The 20,720-nt window shown below is 42.8% G+C and overlaps 1 protein-coding gene across 1 annotated transcript in view; it reads right to left on the reverse strand.

Annotated features, from left to right (window-relative positions):
- The window catches only part of LOC111864945 (blood vessel epicardial substance-like), a 69,980-nt gene that overhangs the window by 11,139 nt on the left and 38,121 nt on the right, over positions 1-20,720 (reverse strand). The window contains exon 3 of the mRNA XM_023852582.2: positions 11,473-11,609. Within this exon, the coding sequence (XP_023708350.1) occupies positions 11,473-11,609 (137 nt within the window). The remainder of the gene's footprint in view (positions 1-11,472; positions 11,610-20,720) is intronic.

Raw genomic sequence — 20,720 nt, forward strand, 5'->3', positions numbered from 1 at the left:
TAAGACTGTTTGTGACTTGGTCAGCCAAACAGAGTGGAAGCTTCTTCACAGAAAAGCTGACCCAACATTCCTCTGTGCGGGCAGATCACTGCTTCTGTAGCTCTCAAGGAAGTGTGACGTGTTTAGTGAGTGTCTGAATTATCAGCTTGTGAGTCAGTGGCGGACTGTTTCTTTGGGGAAGCCATGATTTTTCATTGAGTCGTCTGGAACTGAACATTGACAACACTGTCCGGCCAGCCAGATAGAAACAATAACTTCCTGTTTGTTCGCTAAGCGAGAGACTGAACCAGATTGTCAACAAGCGTATGAGAAGTGAGGTCTGTGTGACCTTCACAACGCGCTGAAGCAAACCCTGCCTTTCCGCGCTCCCGCACGCCGTATCTATACTAGCGTAAACTTACACGACGCAACGAGTTGAAACTCGTGTACAGTCTGACCAAACATTTTGGTGTATAGTGTCAATGTATTTTGGATATAACGACGTCTCAAATTTGAAGAAAAAATTATGGGTAAGTCTTCTGGAATTTCATAACACATATAATAGAGAGTATATTTTGAATTTCATGACATAACAATCACAGTTAATTTTTATTTTTAAAAATTGCCATAGATATATTGTAGGAAATTTCATTCTCTTTCAGGCGGTTTTTAGTTCGTATTTCTAAGCTGCATAGAACGGAAAATATGCAGTTTTTTCTGAAAGTCTACAATATTAAAAGGGCAACGTCAAATTAACTCCGGCAGCAGCGCAGTCGTGGGGGGTTTAAATGCCGACTGTTAAAGGTTAAGAGTGTATAATTTACAAGTATATGTAAGTAATGGAGTCTTAGCGTACGTGATCCACGTACCCTTGGTGAACAGGGGTCAATTTGATATATATAAACTCATTCCTATTCCAAAACCCCTGGATCAAACAAAGTTTTTTTACTTAGATACTAGAAACTCGTTTTTATTATTATTTATTATTATACTGCAATTGGGTTTTAGCCCGGTGGCAGTAGTACACAATAGGACACAACAGACAAGTAACACACATTACACTAAGTGACAACACGTTCAAACAAAACACAATACACAACAATAAGGACATCCTACCACAATGAATACAAACCAAATACAATTAACAACTACAACAATTACAGAGAAATACAAACAACTGCAACAAATACAACAACAATTACAGAGAGAGAGAAGAAAAAAAAATACAACACCCAAAACACAAACAAAAGGAAACCAACAGTCATGGATGCGTAATATCATTTACTTCACTTCACGGCAATTTTTTTCTTTTTAATTATTTCCACCCCAACTTCACTTCACCTCATTTATCACTTTCCTAACCCTTTGCCTAAAACTGCTTGGTTTACAGGACAGAGTACCTAAAGCATCTGCAGGTAGTTGGTTCCAGAGCTGTATGGTCCTATTTACAAAGGAGTATAGTATGGATTGATGAAGTAAGAGAATATTATTTCATGATAGACAAGTATTGGTTAGATACATGTAAAGAGATAAATATAAGAGTATATGTGTGTATGCAGGATCAAGCCCTCCTATCTTCACAAGTACATGAGAACTGTATGGTTAAGCTATTGCAGTCTAGACTCTAGAGAAAGTATTCCCCCAAGTTGGGAGAACTGCACAGTAGAACTTTCTGATTCAGTATGGAGACAACTGGAAAAAAATGAATGGATTTATTTCATCCCAACAAGTGAGAGCATTGCAATTCTCTGTACTGACAGGACCCCAGCCGAGGTGGCACTAACTGGGATGGGCAAACTAAGAATTAATACAACTTGCAGAGGTTACAGTAAATCTGCTATGCTCCAAACACATTCTGTTGTCTCTGTAAACAGTTCGATGCAAGTAAAGGACTTGATGTCTGGAGTGAATCTGGAGTACAAGTGTTGTGAGGAATTAGGCATGAAGATCAATCTTAGTTCCATACATTTAAATACAAATTCTAAACACATTGTATCACATTTGGATGATTTAAATATTGCAAGCCATAAGATTGCTGGAGTCGAGTGCATCATTGTGGAACAAGAATGGAAAAGGTTACACACAACTTCCCATGTTCTTTATTCTGTATTGGTGTATGTTTGCTTCTCTTTAAGTGGAATGTACTCAATACAGAAACTGCATAACTCTTTGACAGGAAAGGTAAATTGCATAAAAGGCATAACAGACGCAAATAGATCAGGTAACATAGTGAATATTAAAATCCACAGAAGCAATGAGAGCTTAGCTGTGGCACATGAAGACGTGCCATCATGAGAAATAAATGCACCCAACGTGGAACCGGAGTTACACAGGTCCCGCCGACTCCATATTTCCAAGTCTTTTGTTTCTGAGACAAATTAAGGTGTAAATTGGTCTCCCATGAGGAGGGGACGTGTTGCATATGTGGAAGTGTGAGTACTTTTATAACTGTGTACTATATTTTGTATTTCTTGGGCATCTTAAATATTCTTTCCAAGCTGTGGACCGGCTTGCAACCAATGCCTACACTAAACAAATACAAGGTGTATGTGTGTGGTCTCCTCCCCTTCCACACATGTGTGAAGGACAGAACCCAGACTGCCTGGAGTACAAGGGCAGACTGCAGCTTGGAGGTGGAGGCGAGACACGAGAGTCAGATTCCAGTTGTCACAAGGGTTAGATGGGCAGGACTGCGGCCTCACCCATTGTAGGGAATATTTAAAGTGCCCACCTAATTTTATGTACTTCATCAAGGATCTCTTATTCTAACAATATAGCACTGTTACATCCAATTGCTTGCTGTTGTTTTTCCACCCAATCCCAACCACATACATCGAATCGCTCACCGCTCGGAGAAACCAAGTATCCCTGAAATACTGGGATACAACAATTCAATTTCTTTATTAAAACCATCACAACACAACAATATCAAGGTCAATGCCAAGGCCAAGTTTGGCTCTGCCTTAGTGTTCATGTACTTATATATGCAACTTGCTTGACTGCCATTTATAATTTTCATTTCATGCATCCTGTTGTGTTTCTTTATTAAAACCATCACAACACAACCATATCAAGGTCATTGCCAAGTTTGGCTCTGCCTTAGTGTTCATGTATTTATAAATGCAACTTGCTTGACTAGCATTTATAATTTTCAGAGCCAAACTTGGCACTGACCTTTATATAGTTGTGTTGTGACGGTTTTAATAAAGAAATTGTATATTATAACACAAGAGGATGCATGAAATGAAAAATAAAACTGAAATATCCCTTAGAATGCCAATACACAGAGAAATATCTCGATACAAAATACAATGTTTTCAAGCAATGATTCTTTTAAAATTAAGTGCCTATAACTAGAAAGAAATATCACTGGCTACTCAGTTATGTCAGCATAAGTTCGGTAAAGCGATTTCAATTTTGCTGCTCTGGTCCCAAAATTGCAATTGCTGTGAGTAAAACAAGGAACTGTCTGAGTGCTGTTTCATGACCTGAAGTTTCTTCAGACAAAAGCAAGCCTACAAAAATTAAACTAAAAACATATGTATAGAGATGTGCTTATAACTTGTGCTATTCTTATTTTGTGCAGACATCAGGCTTTACACATTGAAAATGTGCACTTAATCATGTGTATGTGTGCCCCATGTCACTGCATTTTGGCAGGTCACATAAAGAACACCGAGCGACCGACCGGCCGACCAACCAACCAACAAACCAACCAACCAACCTACCAACCAACCAATAAAGCAACCAATCAATCAAACCAACAACACAGCCAGCCACAGCCAACGCCATGTGGCACAGTTTGCCTTGAGAATATGACAGTTGCTCAAACAGTTAAATTCCACAGCTTCAAAGGAACCTGAAAGTTCTGTGTCATGATTATACCCCATCCTGAGACAGCCAAATCCAACCAGCACCCAAGCATCCTGCCTCTTTCAAATCAGTTCTCATATTATCCATCCCTCCTAGGTCAAACCGAGCCCTTTTTGACATTTCGGGAGCACAAAAGACTTTTGTTAACCCCTCCATCCAACTCCAAATTTGAGGGTCCAATTTTTGTAATATATATAAACCATTTCCTCCAACCAAAGTAAAGAGAGTGCGGATTTTCATTGCATCTCGGTCGCTGCTAACAGCTCTATAATGCGATTTTTTTTTCTTCATTCCTGGTAATAGCCCTTGGGTGAGTTGTCATCGAGCCCTGGTCACAGACAATTGCTGTCAAGGTTTCGATTGTACTTATTCACTGGTAATAGCCGTCAAGTGAGTCTTTAGAATGGTGATCTCCAGGAATCGCTCCTGAACAGATTTTTTTTATACTGAACATTAATCTGTGGTCTTCGTGTGTTACATGCTGTTGTGGGTCATGTACATTGAGTATTTTTACATCCATCGACATAACAATTTATTACAGAAATATAGACTTACATTGAAATCTTGAAAACAAGGCACTAATTATATATAATACCAACATAACTGGACAAGGCTGCACCGTAGCTCAAGTGGTTAGTCGCTGGCTTCCCCCAGTGGCGTCCCGGGTTCGATCCCGGGTCGTGTCAAGTGGGATTTGTGGTGGACAAAGTGGCGCTGGGGCAGGTTTTCTCTGAGTACTTCGGTTTCCCTTGCCAATTTTCATTCACCAAATTCTGCATCATCACAATCACCCGGGGCAGGCTACAATAGACCAATCAGTGGCCGCCATGCCGAGTGGACCCAGTTAGACTACACCCCCACTAACATAACTGGACCAAAACAATATATAATACCAAGAGTTTTGTTACCAAGCTTCATATAACATGTTATATAGTCACATCCAAATATGGATCTGTATTAAGCAAGTTCAGCACCTAAACTCAAACAATACACCCGATAATAACCCAATAAGGGTCGAAACATGTCATCTTTATACGATTTTAATGTAAATAATCAGTATACTTTTATAAGAAATTATTGTGTTGACGGATGTAAATATATTCAATATATGGTATCCAACCTTGGGCTAAGTTCTTCTTAAATAAGAAATTGTGTTGACAGATATCTATATACTCAATCTTGGGTGTCCAACCTTGGGCTCAGTTTTACTGAAACAAGATATTGTAGCGTGTTTGTGTGTCACGCTACAAATAGATTCACGCCAGTCTCGAATTCAGTAGAACATTTATTGTTCTTCACGCTTACACAATCACATGCTTTACAATTGTTAGCCTACACAATTTCTCGGCGATACTGGACCCAGACGGATATTCCAAAGCTTCTTCTCCGAAGGCTGTTCCGCGACTGACTTCTTCGAATGCTATTCCGAGACGCACTCTTCTCGCTGAAGCCGGGCTATCTATAACCTTGCCCGCTGTTAGGCAACGAACCCTCCGTTATAACCATGGAGACTCCTGTTAGAATTACCATGGAGCAATTGTTGTCTCCTCTGTAACGGTCTATTGTAGCGTTTCCATAGAAGTTACTCCTCGGGTTTGCCGACACGTTACACTGCTCCCTTCTAAAGGTTGTTCGTCCCCGAACAGCCTAAAGGTTCTCCCTCGGTTTCGATGCCGTGGTGTTTTGTTGGCAGCGTCTGCATTCGGCCTTGGTGTCTGCTGGCATTTTTGTGCTCTGTTCAGCCTAACCGCCTCCGCCCCTCTCTTCGGTTGTGCTCACCCTCGAGCACTTCCGTGGTCCAGAATTTGTAATCTCGTTTCACATTCATTCCTCACTTTCATTCTTCATGCACACTTGCTGGGGAGGCCGGTACTTCTACGTTACCGGTTCCTCCCATAAGGGCCGTTCCTTTTTTTTCGTTTTGGAGGGGGTCGGCCCCTCCACATCTTCCAACTGTTTTCTTGTCGTAGGCCGACGGGAGATCCAGCTATACGCTTCCTGGTCATTAGTCCTGTCGTCTTCCTGTATGTCCTGGGGATTTTTCTATGGGGCTCTATCCCTATTCCCCTTACTCTATTGCGGTTGCCCCCGTTGTCTCTTCCGGGCATGTATCCTCTCGCGTTTCCTCCCGGTATGTTGTCCCTTACCCAGTTCTTTCTGGGGATCCTGTTACGCCGTGCTACTCTGACACGGAAGGTCGTCCCCTCGCTGGCGAATCCCAACCTCTCGTGGGGTCCACACTTTTTCTGGGTGGTGTTCCTGAGGATGTCTGTCTTGAGGTTTTCCACAATCGCCCGGCGTATCGTTCTTCCGTGGTCGACGGCCAATTTCTTCCGCAGGCATCCGAAGGTTCCCTTGGGAGTTTCCTTCTTGAAGTCGTTTCTCCAACGTCGTGCCACTGTCGCGCAACGGGATGTCCTTCTGTTTTCTGCCTGCCGTGCCACTTCCGCACGGCGTGTTGTCACTCGGGCGGCGGCCAATTCCTTGTGGGGCCCACGATTTTCCCCTGCTGAATTCTTCACTTTCTGGCGGCGGCGTTCCGCGGCCAGCTTGTGGTCCCTATGCCGTTTCTTCGGTTCTCCGACCGGTATTCTCGTGGCGTCTTCTACTGGGACTTCTCGATGCTCCAGTCCGGACTGCATCGGTTCTGAGTGGGGCTCAATCTTCTCGTGGGTAGTCCTCCAATCGGCCATCAGCTCTGCGTGTCTGGCTTCCGCCTTGGCCTGGTCAGCTTTTCTGTTGGCCTCCGTCTTGGCCTGGTTTGCCTCCATTTCTTCTTTGTCGGCCTTCCTATCGGCATCTGCTTTTTCTTGGTTTGTCCTAATCTCTTTCAGTAGAAGTTCTATCGTCTGCTGCATCTCCATTTTGTAGCAGTAAGATACTTGATTCACAACAATTTGTTAGTGGCGTGTTTAAGTTCATAACACTTCTGACACCAATGTAGCGTGTTTGTGTGTCACGCTACAAATAGATTCACGCCGGTCTCAAATTCAGTAGAACATTTATTGTTCTTCGCACTTACACAATCACATGCTTTACAATTGTTAGCCTACACAATTTCTCGGCGATACTGGACCCAGACGGATATTCCGAAGCTTCTTCTCCGAAGGCTGTTCCACGACTGACTTCTTCGAATGCTATTCCGAGACGCACTGTTTTCCTGAAGCTGGGCTATCCATAACCTTGCCCGCTGTTAGGCAACGAACCCTCCGTTATAACCATGGAGACTCCTGTTAGAATTACCATGGAGCAATTGTTGTCTCCTCTGTAACGGTCTATTGTAGCGTTTCCATAGAAGTTACTCCTCGGGTTTGCCGACACGTTACAATATTGTTCTGTTGACAGATGTAAATATGTGGTAGAGTCATTAAGTTCGTGGAATGTGATTCTAATCGCATCATATTACAAAGTATTCACAAACACTTATGTAGATTCACATTGGCCCTCAAAATATTTGCCGTCAGCCGCTATGAAAGACTGCCAAAGGTCGAAAATATTGCTGAAACATACTGGCAGTAAATTCCCGTACAACGCTTTGCGGGGAGTCCACGAATTTATTGACTGTGGTAGTATACTCAATCTTTGGTTCCCAACCATGGGATAACTTTTACTGAAATAAGAAATTGTTGTGTTGACGGATGCAAATACACTCAATCTTTGGTGTCCAACCTTAGGCAAAGTTCTGCTGAAATAAGAAATTGTGTTGACAGATGTAAATATATTCCGTTTTTGGTTTCCAACCTTGGGCTCAGTTCTACTGAAATATGAAATTGTGTTGACAGATGTACATACATTCAACCGTTGGTGTCCATCCTTGAGCTAAGATTTACTGAAACAAGAAACTGTTGTATTGATGGGTGTAAATGTTTTCGATCTTTGGTGTTCAACCTTGGGCTAAGTTCTACTGATATAAGAAATTGTTGTGTTGATGGATGTAAACATATTCAATCTTTGGTGTTCAACCCTGGGCTAAGTTCTACTGAAATAAGAAACTGTTGTGTTGATGAACATAAATATTGTGACCCCCTCTTGCCCCCAGTGACGTGGCAGCTCTGGCCATGGTGACGCAGCAGGTGAGTAAGCACTCCGCTCCCCCCCCCCCGACAGCTACGTGGCACCGCTTCCTACTGTGACGAAGCACGCAACGCCGCTGTTAACATGGGCAACAGGCAACAGCGAACAGAATAAGAAGCCGGCTGAGCAGTAAGCGAGTGTTAGTGTGTGAGCCAGAGCAACACAGTTGGAATCTAGCAGCAGTCGCGGAAAGAAGAACCGGACACGTGTGATAATCGGTGATATTTTGTCATAACTGAGAAGTAACTTGGAGTGTGTAACACAGTGACACAAATAGCTCCCGTATTGTGAATATGTGTAGACTACTGAGGACAGAGTGAAGAGATTATTGCGAATAGGGATATAAAGTCTGAAACCCCTCAACAGTGTCGTAATTAATTGTAGCCGAGACTTGTAGGTTGTTAAATAAACCGATTAACAATATGAACGGCGTCTTCAGTGACTAAATACATTACATTTGGTGTCAGAAGTGCGACTGGACTTTTACACGTTACCAAGAAGTTTCAGTAACAAAACACATTACATTTGGTGTCAGAAGTGGGATTCAACTTACACACAATACCAACAAGTTTCAGTAACGAAACACATTACAATATATTTAATTTTCGGTATTCAACCTTGCGCCACATTCTACTGAAATAAGAAACTGTGTTGACAGATGTAAATATATTCAGACTTTGGTGTTCAAACTTGGTCTAAGTTATACTGAAATAAGAAACTGTGTTGAGAAATGTAAATATATTCAGTTTTTGGTGTTCAACCTTGGGCTAAGTTCTACTGAAATAAGAAATTGTTGTGTTGACAGATGCAAATATACTCAATCTTTGGTGTCCAACCCCGAGCTAAGTTCTACTGAAATAAGAAACTGTTGTGTTGAAGGATGTAAATATATTCAGCCTTTGGTGTTCAACCTTGGGCTAAGTTCTTTGGAAATAAGAAACTGTGTTGACAGATGTAAATATACTCAATCTTTGGTGTCCAACCTTGGGCTAAGTTCTACTGAAATAAGAAACTGTTGTGTCGACGGATGTAAATATACTCATTCTTTGGTGTCCAGCCTTGGGTTAAATTCTACCGAAATTCATTTTTTGGTAATTTCCCTTTCCCACCTCAGGTCTACATCAGACCTTATGCTCTACGGTACCGTTCGGGCACCGAGAACGTGATTAGATTCCAGGATGCAAGTAGAAGTATAAACAATATCCACAGCTCTGCTAATGCGTGCTGTGCCTAGCCAGAGCCCTTACTTTTCATACAACTATATCCTCATTACGTGGCACACTCACTGTTAATACTCATATAGTTCATTCATTTGTCTGAATAACCCAAAGCTGCTAACTTAGCAGTGTTCACGGCTAAATAAGCTTTGAGCATATTCATATGCCATCTAAAAGCTGACAGTTATCAAATGCTGGCTCGGAACTATCCTTTGATCTCGTCATTGTGATACCAGTACTGTCATATCTGTCTCGCATTCCGATCTGTGCATCTAGTTGCCTCCAACTGACTGCACGGTCAATATTTCACCAATGCTCACATCGCGATGCTTGTATGTCTGGATACAAATTCATCTTGTATTCCGCAATGTTCCTTCTTACTTAAAGCTGCAACGTTATTTCGCAATTTTCCTCCTTTCAAAACCAGCAACTAAATATCTGTCGCGATGCAGCCCATGTGCTGCATAGCATATTTATATTTTTGACTTGCGATTTCCAAAACCTACGCAACATTGTGGGGGACTATGTTCTGCCGGATACAAAGTTAACGCATGCTGGATACGGTACGGTACAGCCCCTTCAATTTTCATCACTTTCCGCATTCCAGGCTGCCAAAGGTTACAAATGGCCTATGGACATTGACAATTTACAACATTTTGACTGACGTTTGGCAGGAATAAGTGCAATAACGCGTATGTAATCGGAATGGCAGTACACTTTCATGTACATATTTATAAACCAACCACAGCCCAGATACTATAGCCAAAATATTGGCGAGAGGTACTGTTTAACCAGTCGTGTCTGAGCTACTATGATCACATCAAGATGTGTCGTGGGAAACGGATCTTATGAGTCTCACATCTTAACTTTGTATGAAACACACGAGACGCAGTGGCCGTGCGGTCTAATGCATGAAATGTTTCGGCTCTCTTGAACACTGGAATCGTTGGTTCAAATCCCACTCAAGACATGAATGTCTGTCTGCCTTTACAATGTGTTTGTGTATAGGCAGCAGCATTGAGACGGGCTGATCCCCAATCCAAGGAGTCCTAGCGACTGTCTAAGATCAAGAAACTCAAGTGAAAAGAAGGGTTCCACGGATGCCCTATGCTCCAAGTGGGAGCAACAGGAATAAGGATAGGTTTAAATTATAGTTGTTACAGGTACAAATTGTAATTAAAAAGAATAAGTACATCATACATGATTGCTGGATAATCAGTATTACATTACTGATGAAGATTATTACTTGTGGCTCAACTTAGAGAGCCTAAAAAATCGTAAGTAAATAGTGTGCACCTGCCAAAGTAATGGAGGTGAACTGTAGGTATACAAAATCAAGTGACATGTGCTAGTAAAATATTAAATTACAGTAAGCCATATTCTCAAAGCAAAGTGTGTTTATCTAAAGGGGGGGGGGGTGATAAAGTTTTTAGTTTCTTCCGAATCAAAACCACTTCAACTACTTTCAATGTTTATAAATGCATAACGACAACCGTGAGCAAACTCCCTCTAGCCAAATTTAATCTGATAATTAGAACAGGTGTCTCCACCTTATCGTGGTGAGGGTGTTTGAGTATGCCAAGGACCCTGAGAACTATACCAGCGGTAGCGTAGCTACTGGCAGGGCCTCCCTTGCTGGACAGGTCAAAGGGTAGGCATCAGACGAAGAGAGACACCGAAAACTGATGCCGGAAGCAGCGTCATCAGCGGCGACTTGAAGCACAGAGAAAATGATGCTCAAGATGGTTCAAGTTCGTATAGCAACAGGCGTGACCAGAGTGGTTTGAATGGCTGTTGTACTGCGATGTGGAAAGCAAATGGAAAAACGACCACATTATTACTTTTCCTGGATAGTCTCTTTCCAAAAACAGAAGATCGCATTAAGTGGAGAAACTGTTTTGGAAGAGGCTGTGGACCTGTCGTCTGACAGATTACTGATGAATGAATGAATTAGAACAGCCAGTGCACACACTGCCCAGAATATTATGTTAAAGGCATATTACATTATCTGTTGAGAAGCAGTCACCATCTAAAATGACATCTAACAGTCTATACAACTACAATTCAACGTTACTGACGGCCAGTACAACAAAGAAATTGAAAGGTAAAAGCTTTGATATGAGCATGAAACAGAAGGAACAATAAAACAATCATAAGAATTGGCGCCCGCTACATTGCATTACAGGCTATAAAGCCAATCGATTAGGTATAGCAAAGGATTTATTTTATTCTTAATTTTTAGCAATCACTTCAGGCCAGTTTCTATTCAGTCTCCTTTCAAGACCGCCTCATGACTCTAATCCAGAAGATATATATCTCTTGTACTTACTTCCCCGAGAGGACGAGAGATAGGCTGTCCACTTTAGTGACCTTTTCCTGAGCATATACCTCCTGGTACTTCAGCTGCCTGATTATCTTCATACAGTTGAGCACTTTCTTGAACTGATGACGTGTCACTTTCAGGGGCTGAAACAGGGCCAGGTACACCTGTAAAAATATATACCATCAGGTGTCATAAGAGGAACAAAATAACACATTTTAGCTTTAATACGAATAATCTGTGAAGAAACGTCGTTCATATAAGTATGGTCATGTTGTGACATTACACCTGAAAGCCGGAATAGTGAAGCCAGAGAATATGTCCACTGCTAGGCAACAGTTAAACTGTTATAATTATCTGTGGTTACAAATATGGAACATCGAAATAAGTTAATAATCCATGCAGACCCAGTGTCTAGCCACTAGCATGTGACAATACCAATAAAGATGAGAGATAAGGAACGTGGTGTGCAGTTTGAGACGTGACACGGATAAAGAAATTTGGTCGGTAAAGCAGAAGGGGAAGACCACTAAAAAGACCTATAAATGAGGATATTAAAACGGATTTTAAATAATAAAGGAGGAGATCGTGAACTGTTATCTTCTGGCTCCAGATAGGGACTAGTCGCGGCATGTTGTGAACTTTCGGGTTCTATACAAGGAGAATAATTTCTTGAGTAACTGATGGATTGTTAGTTTCTAAGGAAATATTCTACTGAAGAGAGTATATATATGGTGAATCTGTGTGTAGATTTATTGCCGGAAACACCACTCCGACGCCCTTTCAAAACAACCCTGCCAAGAGCAATATACTAACAGCCACAAAGTCGTGACGCAGGCAGATGTAAAGCTAATACACGCTATTGAAATCCTACCAGCAGCCGGCTGGGACCCGGTTGCCCTAAAACAGCTATACGACCCAGACATAGGGCCTATTCTACGGGAAGTAGAAACCGGAAGACCGGAGTGAAAAGATATCGCGGATCGGAGTCCCATGAACAAAAGCTACTGGGCTAAGTGGAATTCGCCTGGATGTGATAAACGGCATACTAGAGTGGAACTGATAATTATTACTTGAAGCAGGGTGAAGGACGTGCTGATCGAACTACATGGTGGACCTGCAGGAGGTCATTTGGGTGTTAACAAAACCCTGAATAGGGTTCGGCAGAGATTACTGGCTCCAAGAGCCAGATATTGAGTAATGGTGAAGATAGTGTGACATATGTGCAGCCAGCCGCGGACCGCGCAACACGAATCATGCACAAATGCACCAGTATACGTGTAATATCGGGGCTCCTTTCAAGAGAGTAGCCATTGATATAGCAAGGCCCTTCCCACGAAGCGACCAAGGGAACCGATACCTACTGATTGCTATGGACTACTTTACCAAGTGGCCGGAAGCATACGCAATTCCCAAACAGGAGGAGTCGGAAGTTCTGGTTGCCAATTTCTTCTGCCGCTTCGGTATACCTCGGGAGTTGCATAGTGACCAAGGCCGTAATTCGAGTCTCACCTGCTACAAGAAGATTTGCAATGCCTGGGAGTGAGCAAGACGCGCAACACGCCCCCTCACCCACAGTCGGACGGCATGGTGGAACGCTACATTAAGACCATCGAGGAGCACTTGCGGAAGGTCGTCGGATCCCACCAGAGGGACTGGGATGAGAGGTTACCTCTCTTTCGAATAGCTTACAGGGCATCCACTCACGACACTGTGGGTCTGATCCACGCTAGCCTAGTGTTTGGACGAGAACTCCGACTGCCTTGCGATCTCCTTTTTGGAGTACCCCAAGACAACTGAACTAACCACAACCGATTATGCAATATAGATAGTGGATCATCTAGAAAATATCCACAATTATGCCCGACAACACCTGAAGCTCGCCAGTGCCCAGATGTAAACTAGGTATGATAAAGTGGCCAACTCCGCAAGGTTACCATGAGGGCAACAGAGTTTTGCTCTATCGCCCAGCCTGCAGGAAAGAGAAAACATCGAAACTTCATTCCTCGTGGGAAGGCACTTACAAGGTAGTCACCCGGATAACTGACGTGGTATACAGAATCCAGAACACCAGGTCGACGATGCTGTGAACCGTCCTAAGACGATTCAAAGGGTTTGCCCCGTGGAGGGCGTCGTGGTCCTGTTGTCCGGCAGAGCCAATGTTCCTATTTTTCCGTTTAAGTTCCTTGCATGACGTTTAGCCATGCGAGGTCCCCCCTTCACCTTTTCCAGTCTTCCGAACATGAGACGATCTTCTCTTTTCCCCTGGGTGGCTGTTGGGCAGGGCAGTTATCTCTGCTGTTATAAATTCGTGTTTGGTTTCTGTAATGTGCGTCTATCTTGTTTCGATAAGACAGCGAAATTAGTCCCAGGGAAGGGCCCTTTTGCCAAGTCATGGAGGAATGGCGAAGAAATGGGGCTAAATACATATATATCTGGAAATATTGGCTTCCTGTGAGTATTTTTATTATTATTATTATTTCTGGTGAGCGTAATGGGCAATGCCCCTTATGGTTTCGTTGGTCTGGATGGCCGGAGTTATGTCATGGTTTTCTTGTTATGTATTTCTTTATATTTGCAGCTGATATATTTTTTTGTTCAGTTATTCATCTTTATATTATCTTTTTTGTTGTTGTTGAATGTATTCTGGTTTTACGTTATTACATTATAGCCATTGTAAGAAACCCAGTACGCCGTGTCGCTGCCTATTTGATTGTGTTAGTAATAACCGGCCCCGAACGGTTAGCGAGCGTGTAATCCACAACAGGTAAATGAACTCCTCCTCCTCTCTCCCGAAATCCGGTCTGGTTCCACTCCGGGTATGAAACGGTTCACACAAGAGAGGAAAGAAGATAGATGGTAGCAGAGCGCGGTTCTTGGTGTTTCTTAAATTAGAATTTGCGTAATTGTATTACTTTGTGCAGAATTGTGCAGGGATTTGCTTGTTGGTTATATAAGTGTGGAATCCAATACTTATGATTTGTGGGTTACATGCATTCATCATGCCGCTGAAATGGATTCATGATCTTTCGAGAGAAGAGGCCGAGAGATTGGCGGTGGAGTTGAGTGCTCCAGTGTAGGGCACTTTAGACGAGTTACGTAAACCTGTGAAGGAAAAATGGAAAGTTTTGGAGACCTACTTACCTCCTCAGAAGGCAGATAAGTCTGAACTGGCCATGCACACAGGGGAGGGTAGTGATAGTAGAGTTAGTAGTGGGCAGGGCCATCTTACATTCTCTCAGATTAAATCAAGGGCAAGGGTGGTCACCGATCTGGTGAAGGGCATCCCGCTTTTGTCCGATGCGGAACCGGAGGGAGATCTTAAGTTCCTTATCCTGGCAAGCGAAGTCTACGATTTGGGTCTTGTTACAGATGAGGAATTTTTGGCTCTCCTGGTCGCTAGGACGAATGGGAGGTTCACACACATAATCACTGGCCAATTCAGAGCGTCTGCAAATTGGGGGGGGGGTTCGCTCTGAACTCCGGTCGACCTTCCTTCCCCTCGTATCCGTGAAGGCCATTTAACAAGATATGTCCTGGAGCGGTTTCATATTGTGATGGAGGACATGTCGCAATATATGTGGTGCAATCCAAAAGTTCCCGAACTCTGTATAAATAAAAATGTAAATGTTCGTTTGTTAGCCTTCGAAAATCTCCGAAAGTTCTTCACCGATTGCTTCGAAATGTTGACACAACGTTGCATTCGAATGCGCGAGTTTTTATATACCTACAAGCTGTACCCGGCCACGCGTGAATCCGGAAAGTATACTTACATGGAAACGCAATAACATTTGCATAGGAATTGCCGAAACAACAAACGCGTTTCCCCGGAGATTAAAGGATAAGAGGTTAAGTTGCGTAACAACGGATGAAACCGGAAAGTATACTTCCATGGAAACACAATAACAGTGGGCCATTGCATAGGAATTGCCGAAACAACAAAGGCATTTCCCCGGAGATGAGAGAAGAGGTTCCGTTGCGTAACGACGGATGAAACCAAACACTTCTACAAAGTATTCTGTGCTAATATTTCCTAAGCAACAGATGAAACTAACTCTTCGATAAGGTATTCCCTATCCCGTCCGAACGCTGGCTATATGTATAAGAGAGTGTAGCTCCGGCGACTGTTCAGTATCACGAGTGTCTCGAGTATCACGAGGTCACAAGTATCACACGAGATTCCGAGTGAAATCACAGCAGAGATCCTGAGTTTTCACCCAGAGTTTCGAATTCGACTCTGGCAGCGTTTCCCCGGTGATAGACAACAGAAGGCTCATTTTTAGCATCCGCTGAGGTATAAATAGTCCAGCTTGGACAAGAAGCAGTCAGTCTCAGGGCAGATGCAGAGGGATACAGAAGAGAGTCTGGAAGTAACCGCCGAAGGAGTCAGTCTTGGGATAGCTACGGCCGAATATACAGTTTCGATTTAATTATTTCGTGTGACATTGCGTTGGAATTGGGCTGTGTCGTTTACCATAGCGTTCATTTCGTGAGTATAGTTTATTTTTCACTGTTTTTCATTTCGTTTTCTTAACTCTTTTCCTTATTTTTCAGTGCAATTGGCGGTGGGATTGAGCTGTGTCGATTGATCTGCGTTTGAATTGAAATATTTCGTTAGACTGAGCCACAGCAACGCGTGGCCCGGTACAGCTAGTCTATATAAATAAAATTGTAAATGTTCGTTTCTTAGCCCTCGAATATCTCCGAACGTTCTTCACCGATTCCTTCGAAATTTTGACACAACGCTGCATACGTACTAGCTGCACCCGGCCACGCGTGAATCCGGAAAGTATACTTCCATGGAAACGCAGTAACAGTTGCATAGGGATTGCCGAAACAACAAACGCGTTTCCCCGGAGATTAAAGGATAAGAGGTTCCGTTGCGTAACAACGGATGAAACCGGAAAGTATACGTCCATGGAAACGCAATAAGAGTGGGCCATTGCATAGGAATTGCTGAAACAACAAACGCATTTCCCCGGAGATGAGAGGATAAGAGGTTCCGTTTCGTAACAACGGATGAAACCAAACACTTCTACAAGGTGTTCTGTGCTAGCATTTCCTAAGCAACAGATGAAACTAACTCTTCGATAAGGTATTCCCTATCCCGTCCGAATTCTGGCTATATCTCTAAGAGAGTGTACCTCCGGCGACTGTTCAGAATCACGAGTGTCTCGAGTATCACGAGGTCACAAGTATCACAAGAGATTCCGAGTGAAATCACAGCAGAGATCCTGAGTTTGAACTCAAGAGTTTTGGATTCGACTCTGGCAGCGTTTCCCAGGTTATAGACAACAGAGGTTGTGTCGATTTCATTAGACTGAGCCACAGCAATGCGTGGCCGGATACAGCTAGTCTATATAAATAAAAATGTAAATGTTCGTTTGTTAGCCCTCGAATATCTCCGAAAGTTCTTCACCGACTGCTTCGAAATTTTGACACAACGTTGCATTCGAATACGCGCGTTTTATATACCTATTATATAGATGTCACACCTGTGACAGATCGGTTGGTTGTCAAAAAAATTAATTGTACTCAATATTAATATACTTTAACGTGTTAAACGTCGTCCATCGAATACCAGCAGATCGTTGCCTAGGTATAACCGTGGCAACGAACTGCTGAAACAGCGGAAATAATGCATTTCTGCGGCAACGAGCAAAGAACATGTGACATCGAACCCTGGGCGAAAATGCCCTCTATTGCGTCCGAAAGCAGGTTACAATAGTCCAGCTCCGAAGAGTTTTTCGGGCGATACTGGACGTGATAATAATTGTACTCGCTGGTGTAAAAGTGAGCGTTCAATAACTTATTCGCTGAATCCGATACGTACGTGGAAGTTATTTGTTGCACTGAATAGACGATACGTGATCACAACAACGTTACATAGGTAACACGCGACATATTTTTATTATCAAAGTACACGTAAATAATGCAACAATTTAAAAGACATCAAGAATATGTCACTCGCTAAAAATGTATTTTAATACTTTATGATGTTAAAATCATAAAAAATGTCAATCTATATAAATACAAGTGTAAATCTTCGTTTGTTCAAGATCTTAAATCCACGAAAGTTCTTTACCGATTGCTTTGAAATTCTGACATAACGTTGCATTCGAATACGAGGGTGTCACACCTGTAGCAGGTAAAAATATGTCACATGTTCGGAATCCAGGAGTCACTTCCATAGTAACGCTAGAACAGACCGTTGCATAGGTAGCGACAATAGCGGTATTGTAGCCCCAAGAGTTGGCCGTTGTCTAGGAAGTAACAATAGCGATACTGTAATCCCAACGGCGAGCCGTTGTGTCGAGAACATCGATTCTCCACGGTTACGACGAATACACGGAGCGTTCCCACAGAGACAACGCAATAATGGGTCGTTGCGTAGGAATCAACAAAGCAGCGTTTCCCCGGTGACAGACAACAGAGTGCAATGTATAGCAACTGCCGAGGTACAAATAGCCCAGCTTCGACAAGTAGCAGTATGAAATTAACCGCCGTTGATAATGATTGAAGATTTGTGCTTAGAAATCCCGAACAAAGATCTCGATCAATTGGGAATGCCATCACCCAATCGATCTGCTGCTGCTTCGTTCAATGTAGAATTGCGTCGTGAACAAAATTACAACATGGGTGATCTTTTGTCGTACGTGCAATCAAATATTCCTTAGCTAAGGCTTGAGCAAAAGGTATTTACGATCAAATATTGCAAACTGTCAATAACGGGGTTGCAGAAATCTTCTTAGATGCGCCAGAAGGAACCCAATATAAGATTCACAATTGGCTGACTGAATGACATAGCATTAGCTCTTGCGTCGTCCGGAATAGCAGCGACATTGCTACCAGGTGGAAGAACTGTTCATTCCGCTTTGAAACGAGCTATTCTTGCGGCCTAGAATAAAGATGTCTACGAACTTAACAAGACTGAGCCACAGCAACGCGTGGACGGGTACCGCTAGTATAATAATAAAAACTATTACATCTTACCTAGATCTTACTCTGCACCATCACCTTCAAAGTAGTCCCCTTGGGAGCGCATACACCGATCCCAGCGTTTCTGCCACTTTTCAATTGCATCCTGGAAGTCTTTCTTTGTTAGCGTGTTTAGGACCATCTGCGTTTCCGCTTGAATTTCCTCAACTGTATCAAATCTTCACACCTTCAACTTGATTTTCATTTTGGGGAAGAGAAAGAAGTCGCAAGGAGCTAAGTCTGGCGAGTACGGTGGGTGGAGAACAACTGCCATCTTGTTTGCAGCCAAAATTCCTGCACAATGTAAGCCGTATGCGGTCGTGCGTTGTCATGGTGGAGTACCCAGAAGTTCGTGCGCCACTTCTCTGGACGGTTTCTCCTCATGTTCTCCCTCAAACGCCTTAGAACATCGCGATGCAACTCTTTTATTGACTGTCTGACCAGGATGGACGAACTCCTTATGAACAATCCCTTATATATATATAACAGATCAACATGGACTTAATGTTGCTCATGACTTGTCGAGTTTTTTTGGCCGAGGTGAAGAAGTGCTCTTCCATTGCGATGATTGTTGCTTACTTTCAGGGTCGTAGTCATAAACCCAACTTTCGTCACCAGTGACAACCTTCGAAAGAAAGTTTGGATCCTCTTGAAGCTGCTGCTGAAGTTCCCTGCAGACTTCCAAGCTGCTTCTGTTCATTTTGCAGCAGTCGTGGCACAAACTTCGCCGCAATCCTCATGTTCAGTTCCTCTGACAAAATTCGTTGACATGTATCATAACTTAGTCCCAAAGTGTAACAGAGGGCTTGGATGGTCAGTCTACGATCTTGCAGGATCAGATCCCCAACTTTCGCGACATTTTCTGGCGTGGTGCCATTTGATGTCCGTCCCGAACGATCGTCATCATCAGTCAATGTTTGGCTATTTTTAAAACGCTTATACCAGTCGTAAGTTTGTGTCTGGCCTAAACTGTTGTCACCAAAGTCTTGCTTCAACATTTGGTGCGTGTCTGCAGCGGATTTTCCTAAGTTTGAAACAAAACTTTATACAGACACGCTACTCTCTCAGGTCAGCCATCGCAAAACCGCAAACTCACGGAAACACAACAATGGAAATACGTTCACCAACAATAAACCCAGCCACTCAACTTGACGCCGCTCTCCACACTGATTCAAAAAGGATGTGTTGTCGTGACCCAAGATGTTGGCTGGTCGACTGAATTACGTTGGCCGAGCGGTAGCGTAATAACTCAGTGATGATGATTGTCAGTTGGCTGCCTGAGCGTGTATTCCAACCATAAAGAGCAAATACTCGCTACAGATTATAGAGGATTTACTGAGACTGTGTATATTACATACAAGCGCTGGCGGACGTAAGCCTGGCCAGCCTTCTCCTAGCCCCAACCCAGACAAAATGCTCCCTTCAACTTCTCTCTTGTTCTTAAAACATAATCTAAACTAAGCTTGCAGCCCAATGTCTCGAGACATGAACCCTCACGCAGATCAAGTTACACCAGCGGTTGTTGAAGGATAGGTCCCAGACGAAACACTCCAGGACTCCACTAATTTATGAAAATGGCAGGGGTAGATATAACATTTTTTTTTTGTGGAAGCAGGTCAACCTCTTGACGTGCTATAAATTTTAGTAGAGGGCATGACCCCAGACATCAGACTAAGTTCCTAAAACTACAACGGGTTGCGAACCTTTGCAACACCTCCCCCCTTGAGATGGAAACATTTGCAAAAACAGGTCTTAATGTTTCCCAACACAAGTATAGGCTATATATACTACAGATTACAGAAACATAAATCTACCATCTACGTTTATAAGTCTTACGCACCCCTGAGTGGGTGCTTACCATTGGTACTGGATCCAATTCTGTCATCTCAAGGCTTGTTGCAGCTGGGAGCGATCGCAGGCTGTGACTGCGAGTCTCCTGGTCAAGAAATCTATCTGTTATATTTTCATCTGATGATTTGAGTTCTCTTTGATTTATGACCGTTTGGCGTATACAGATTCTGCCACAACAGTCATCGTCCAAGACCCTTTTCTACAAGTTACACTTTCTACAGAAACAACAGATTAATAACATCATGACTACCATAATTGTTATTCCCAGGTAGGAAAGGAATTTCAAATGATCAATTTTATGGTCTCTGTTCAGTTCAGCTTCATTTTGAATTATTAATTGTTCTACCTGGTCAACAGAGTGACTAGCGTATTTAAACGCATTTGAATGACCTAAAATATTTTTCAATGGTACGTCAGGTATGAATTTC

Source organism: Cryptotermes secundus, unplaced genomic scaffold, assembly GCF_002891405.2.
Source record: "Cryptotermes secundus unplaced genomic scaffold, Csec_1.0 scaffold154, whole genome shotgun sequence".
NCBI lineage: Eukaryota > Metazoa > Arthropoda > Insecta > Blattodea > Kalotermitidae > Cryptotermes > Cryptotermes secundus.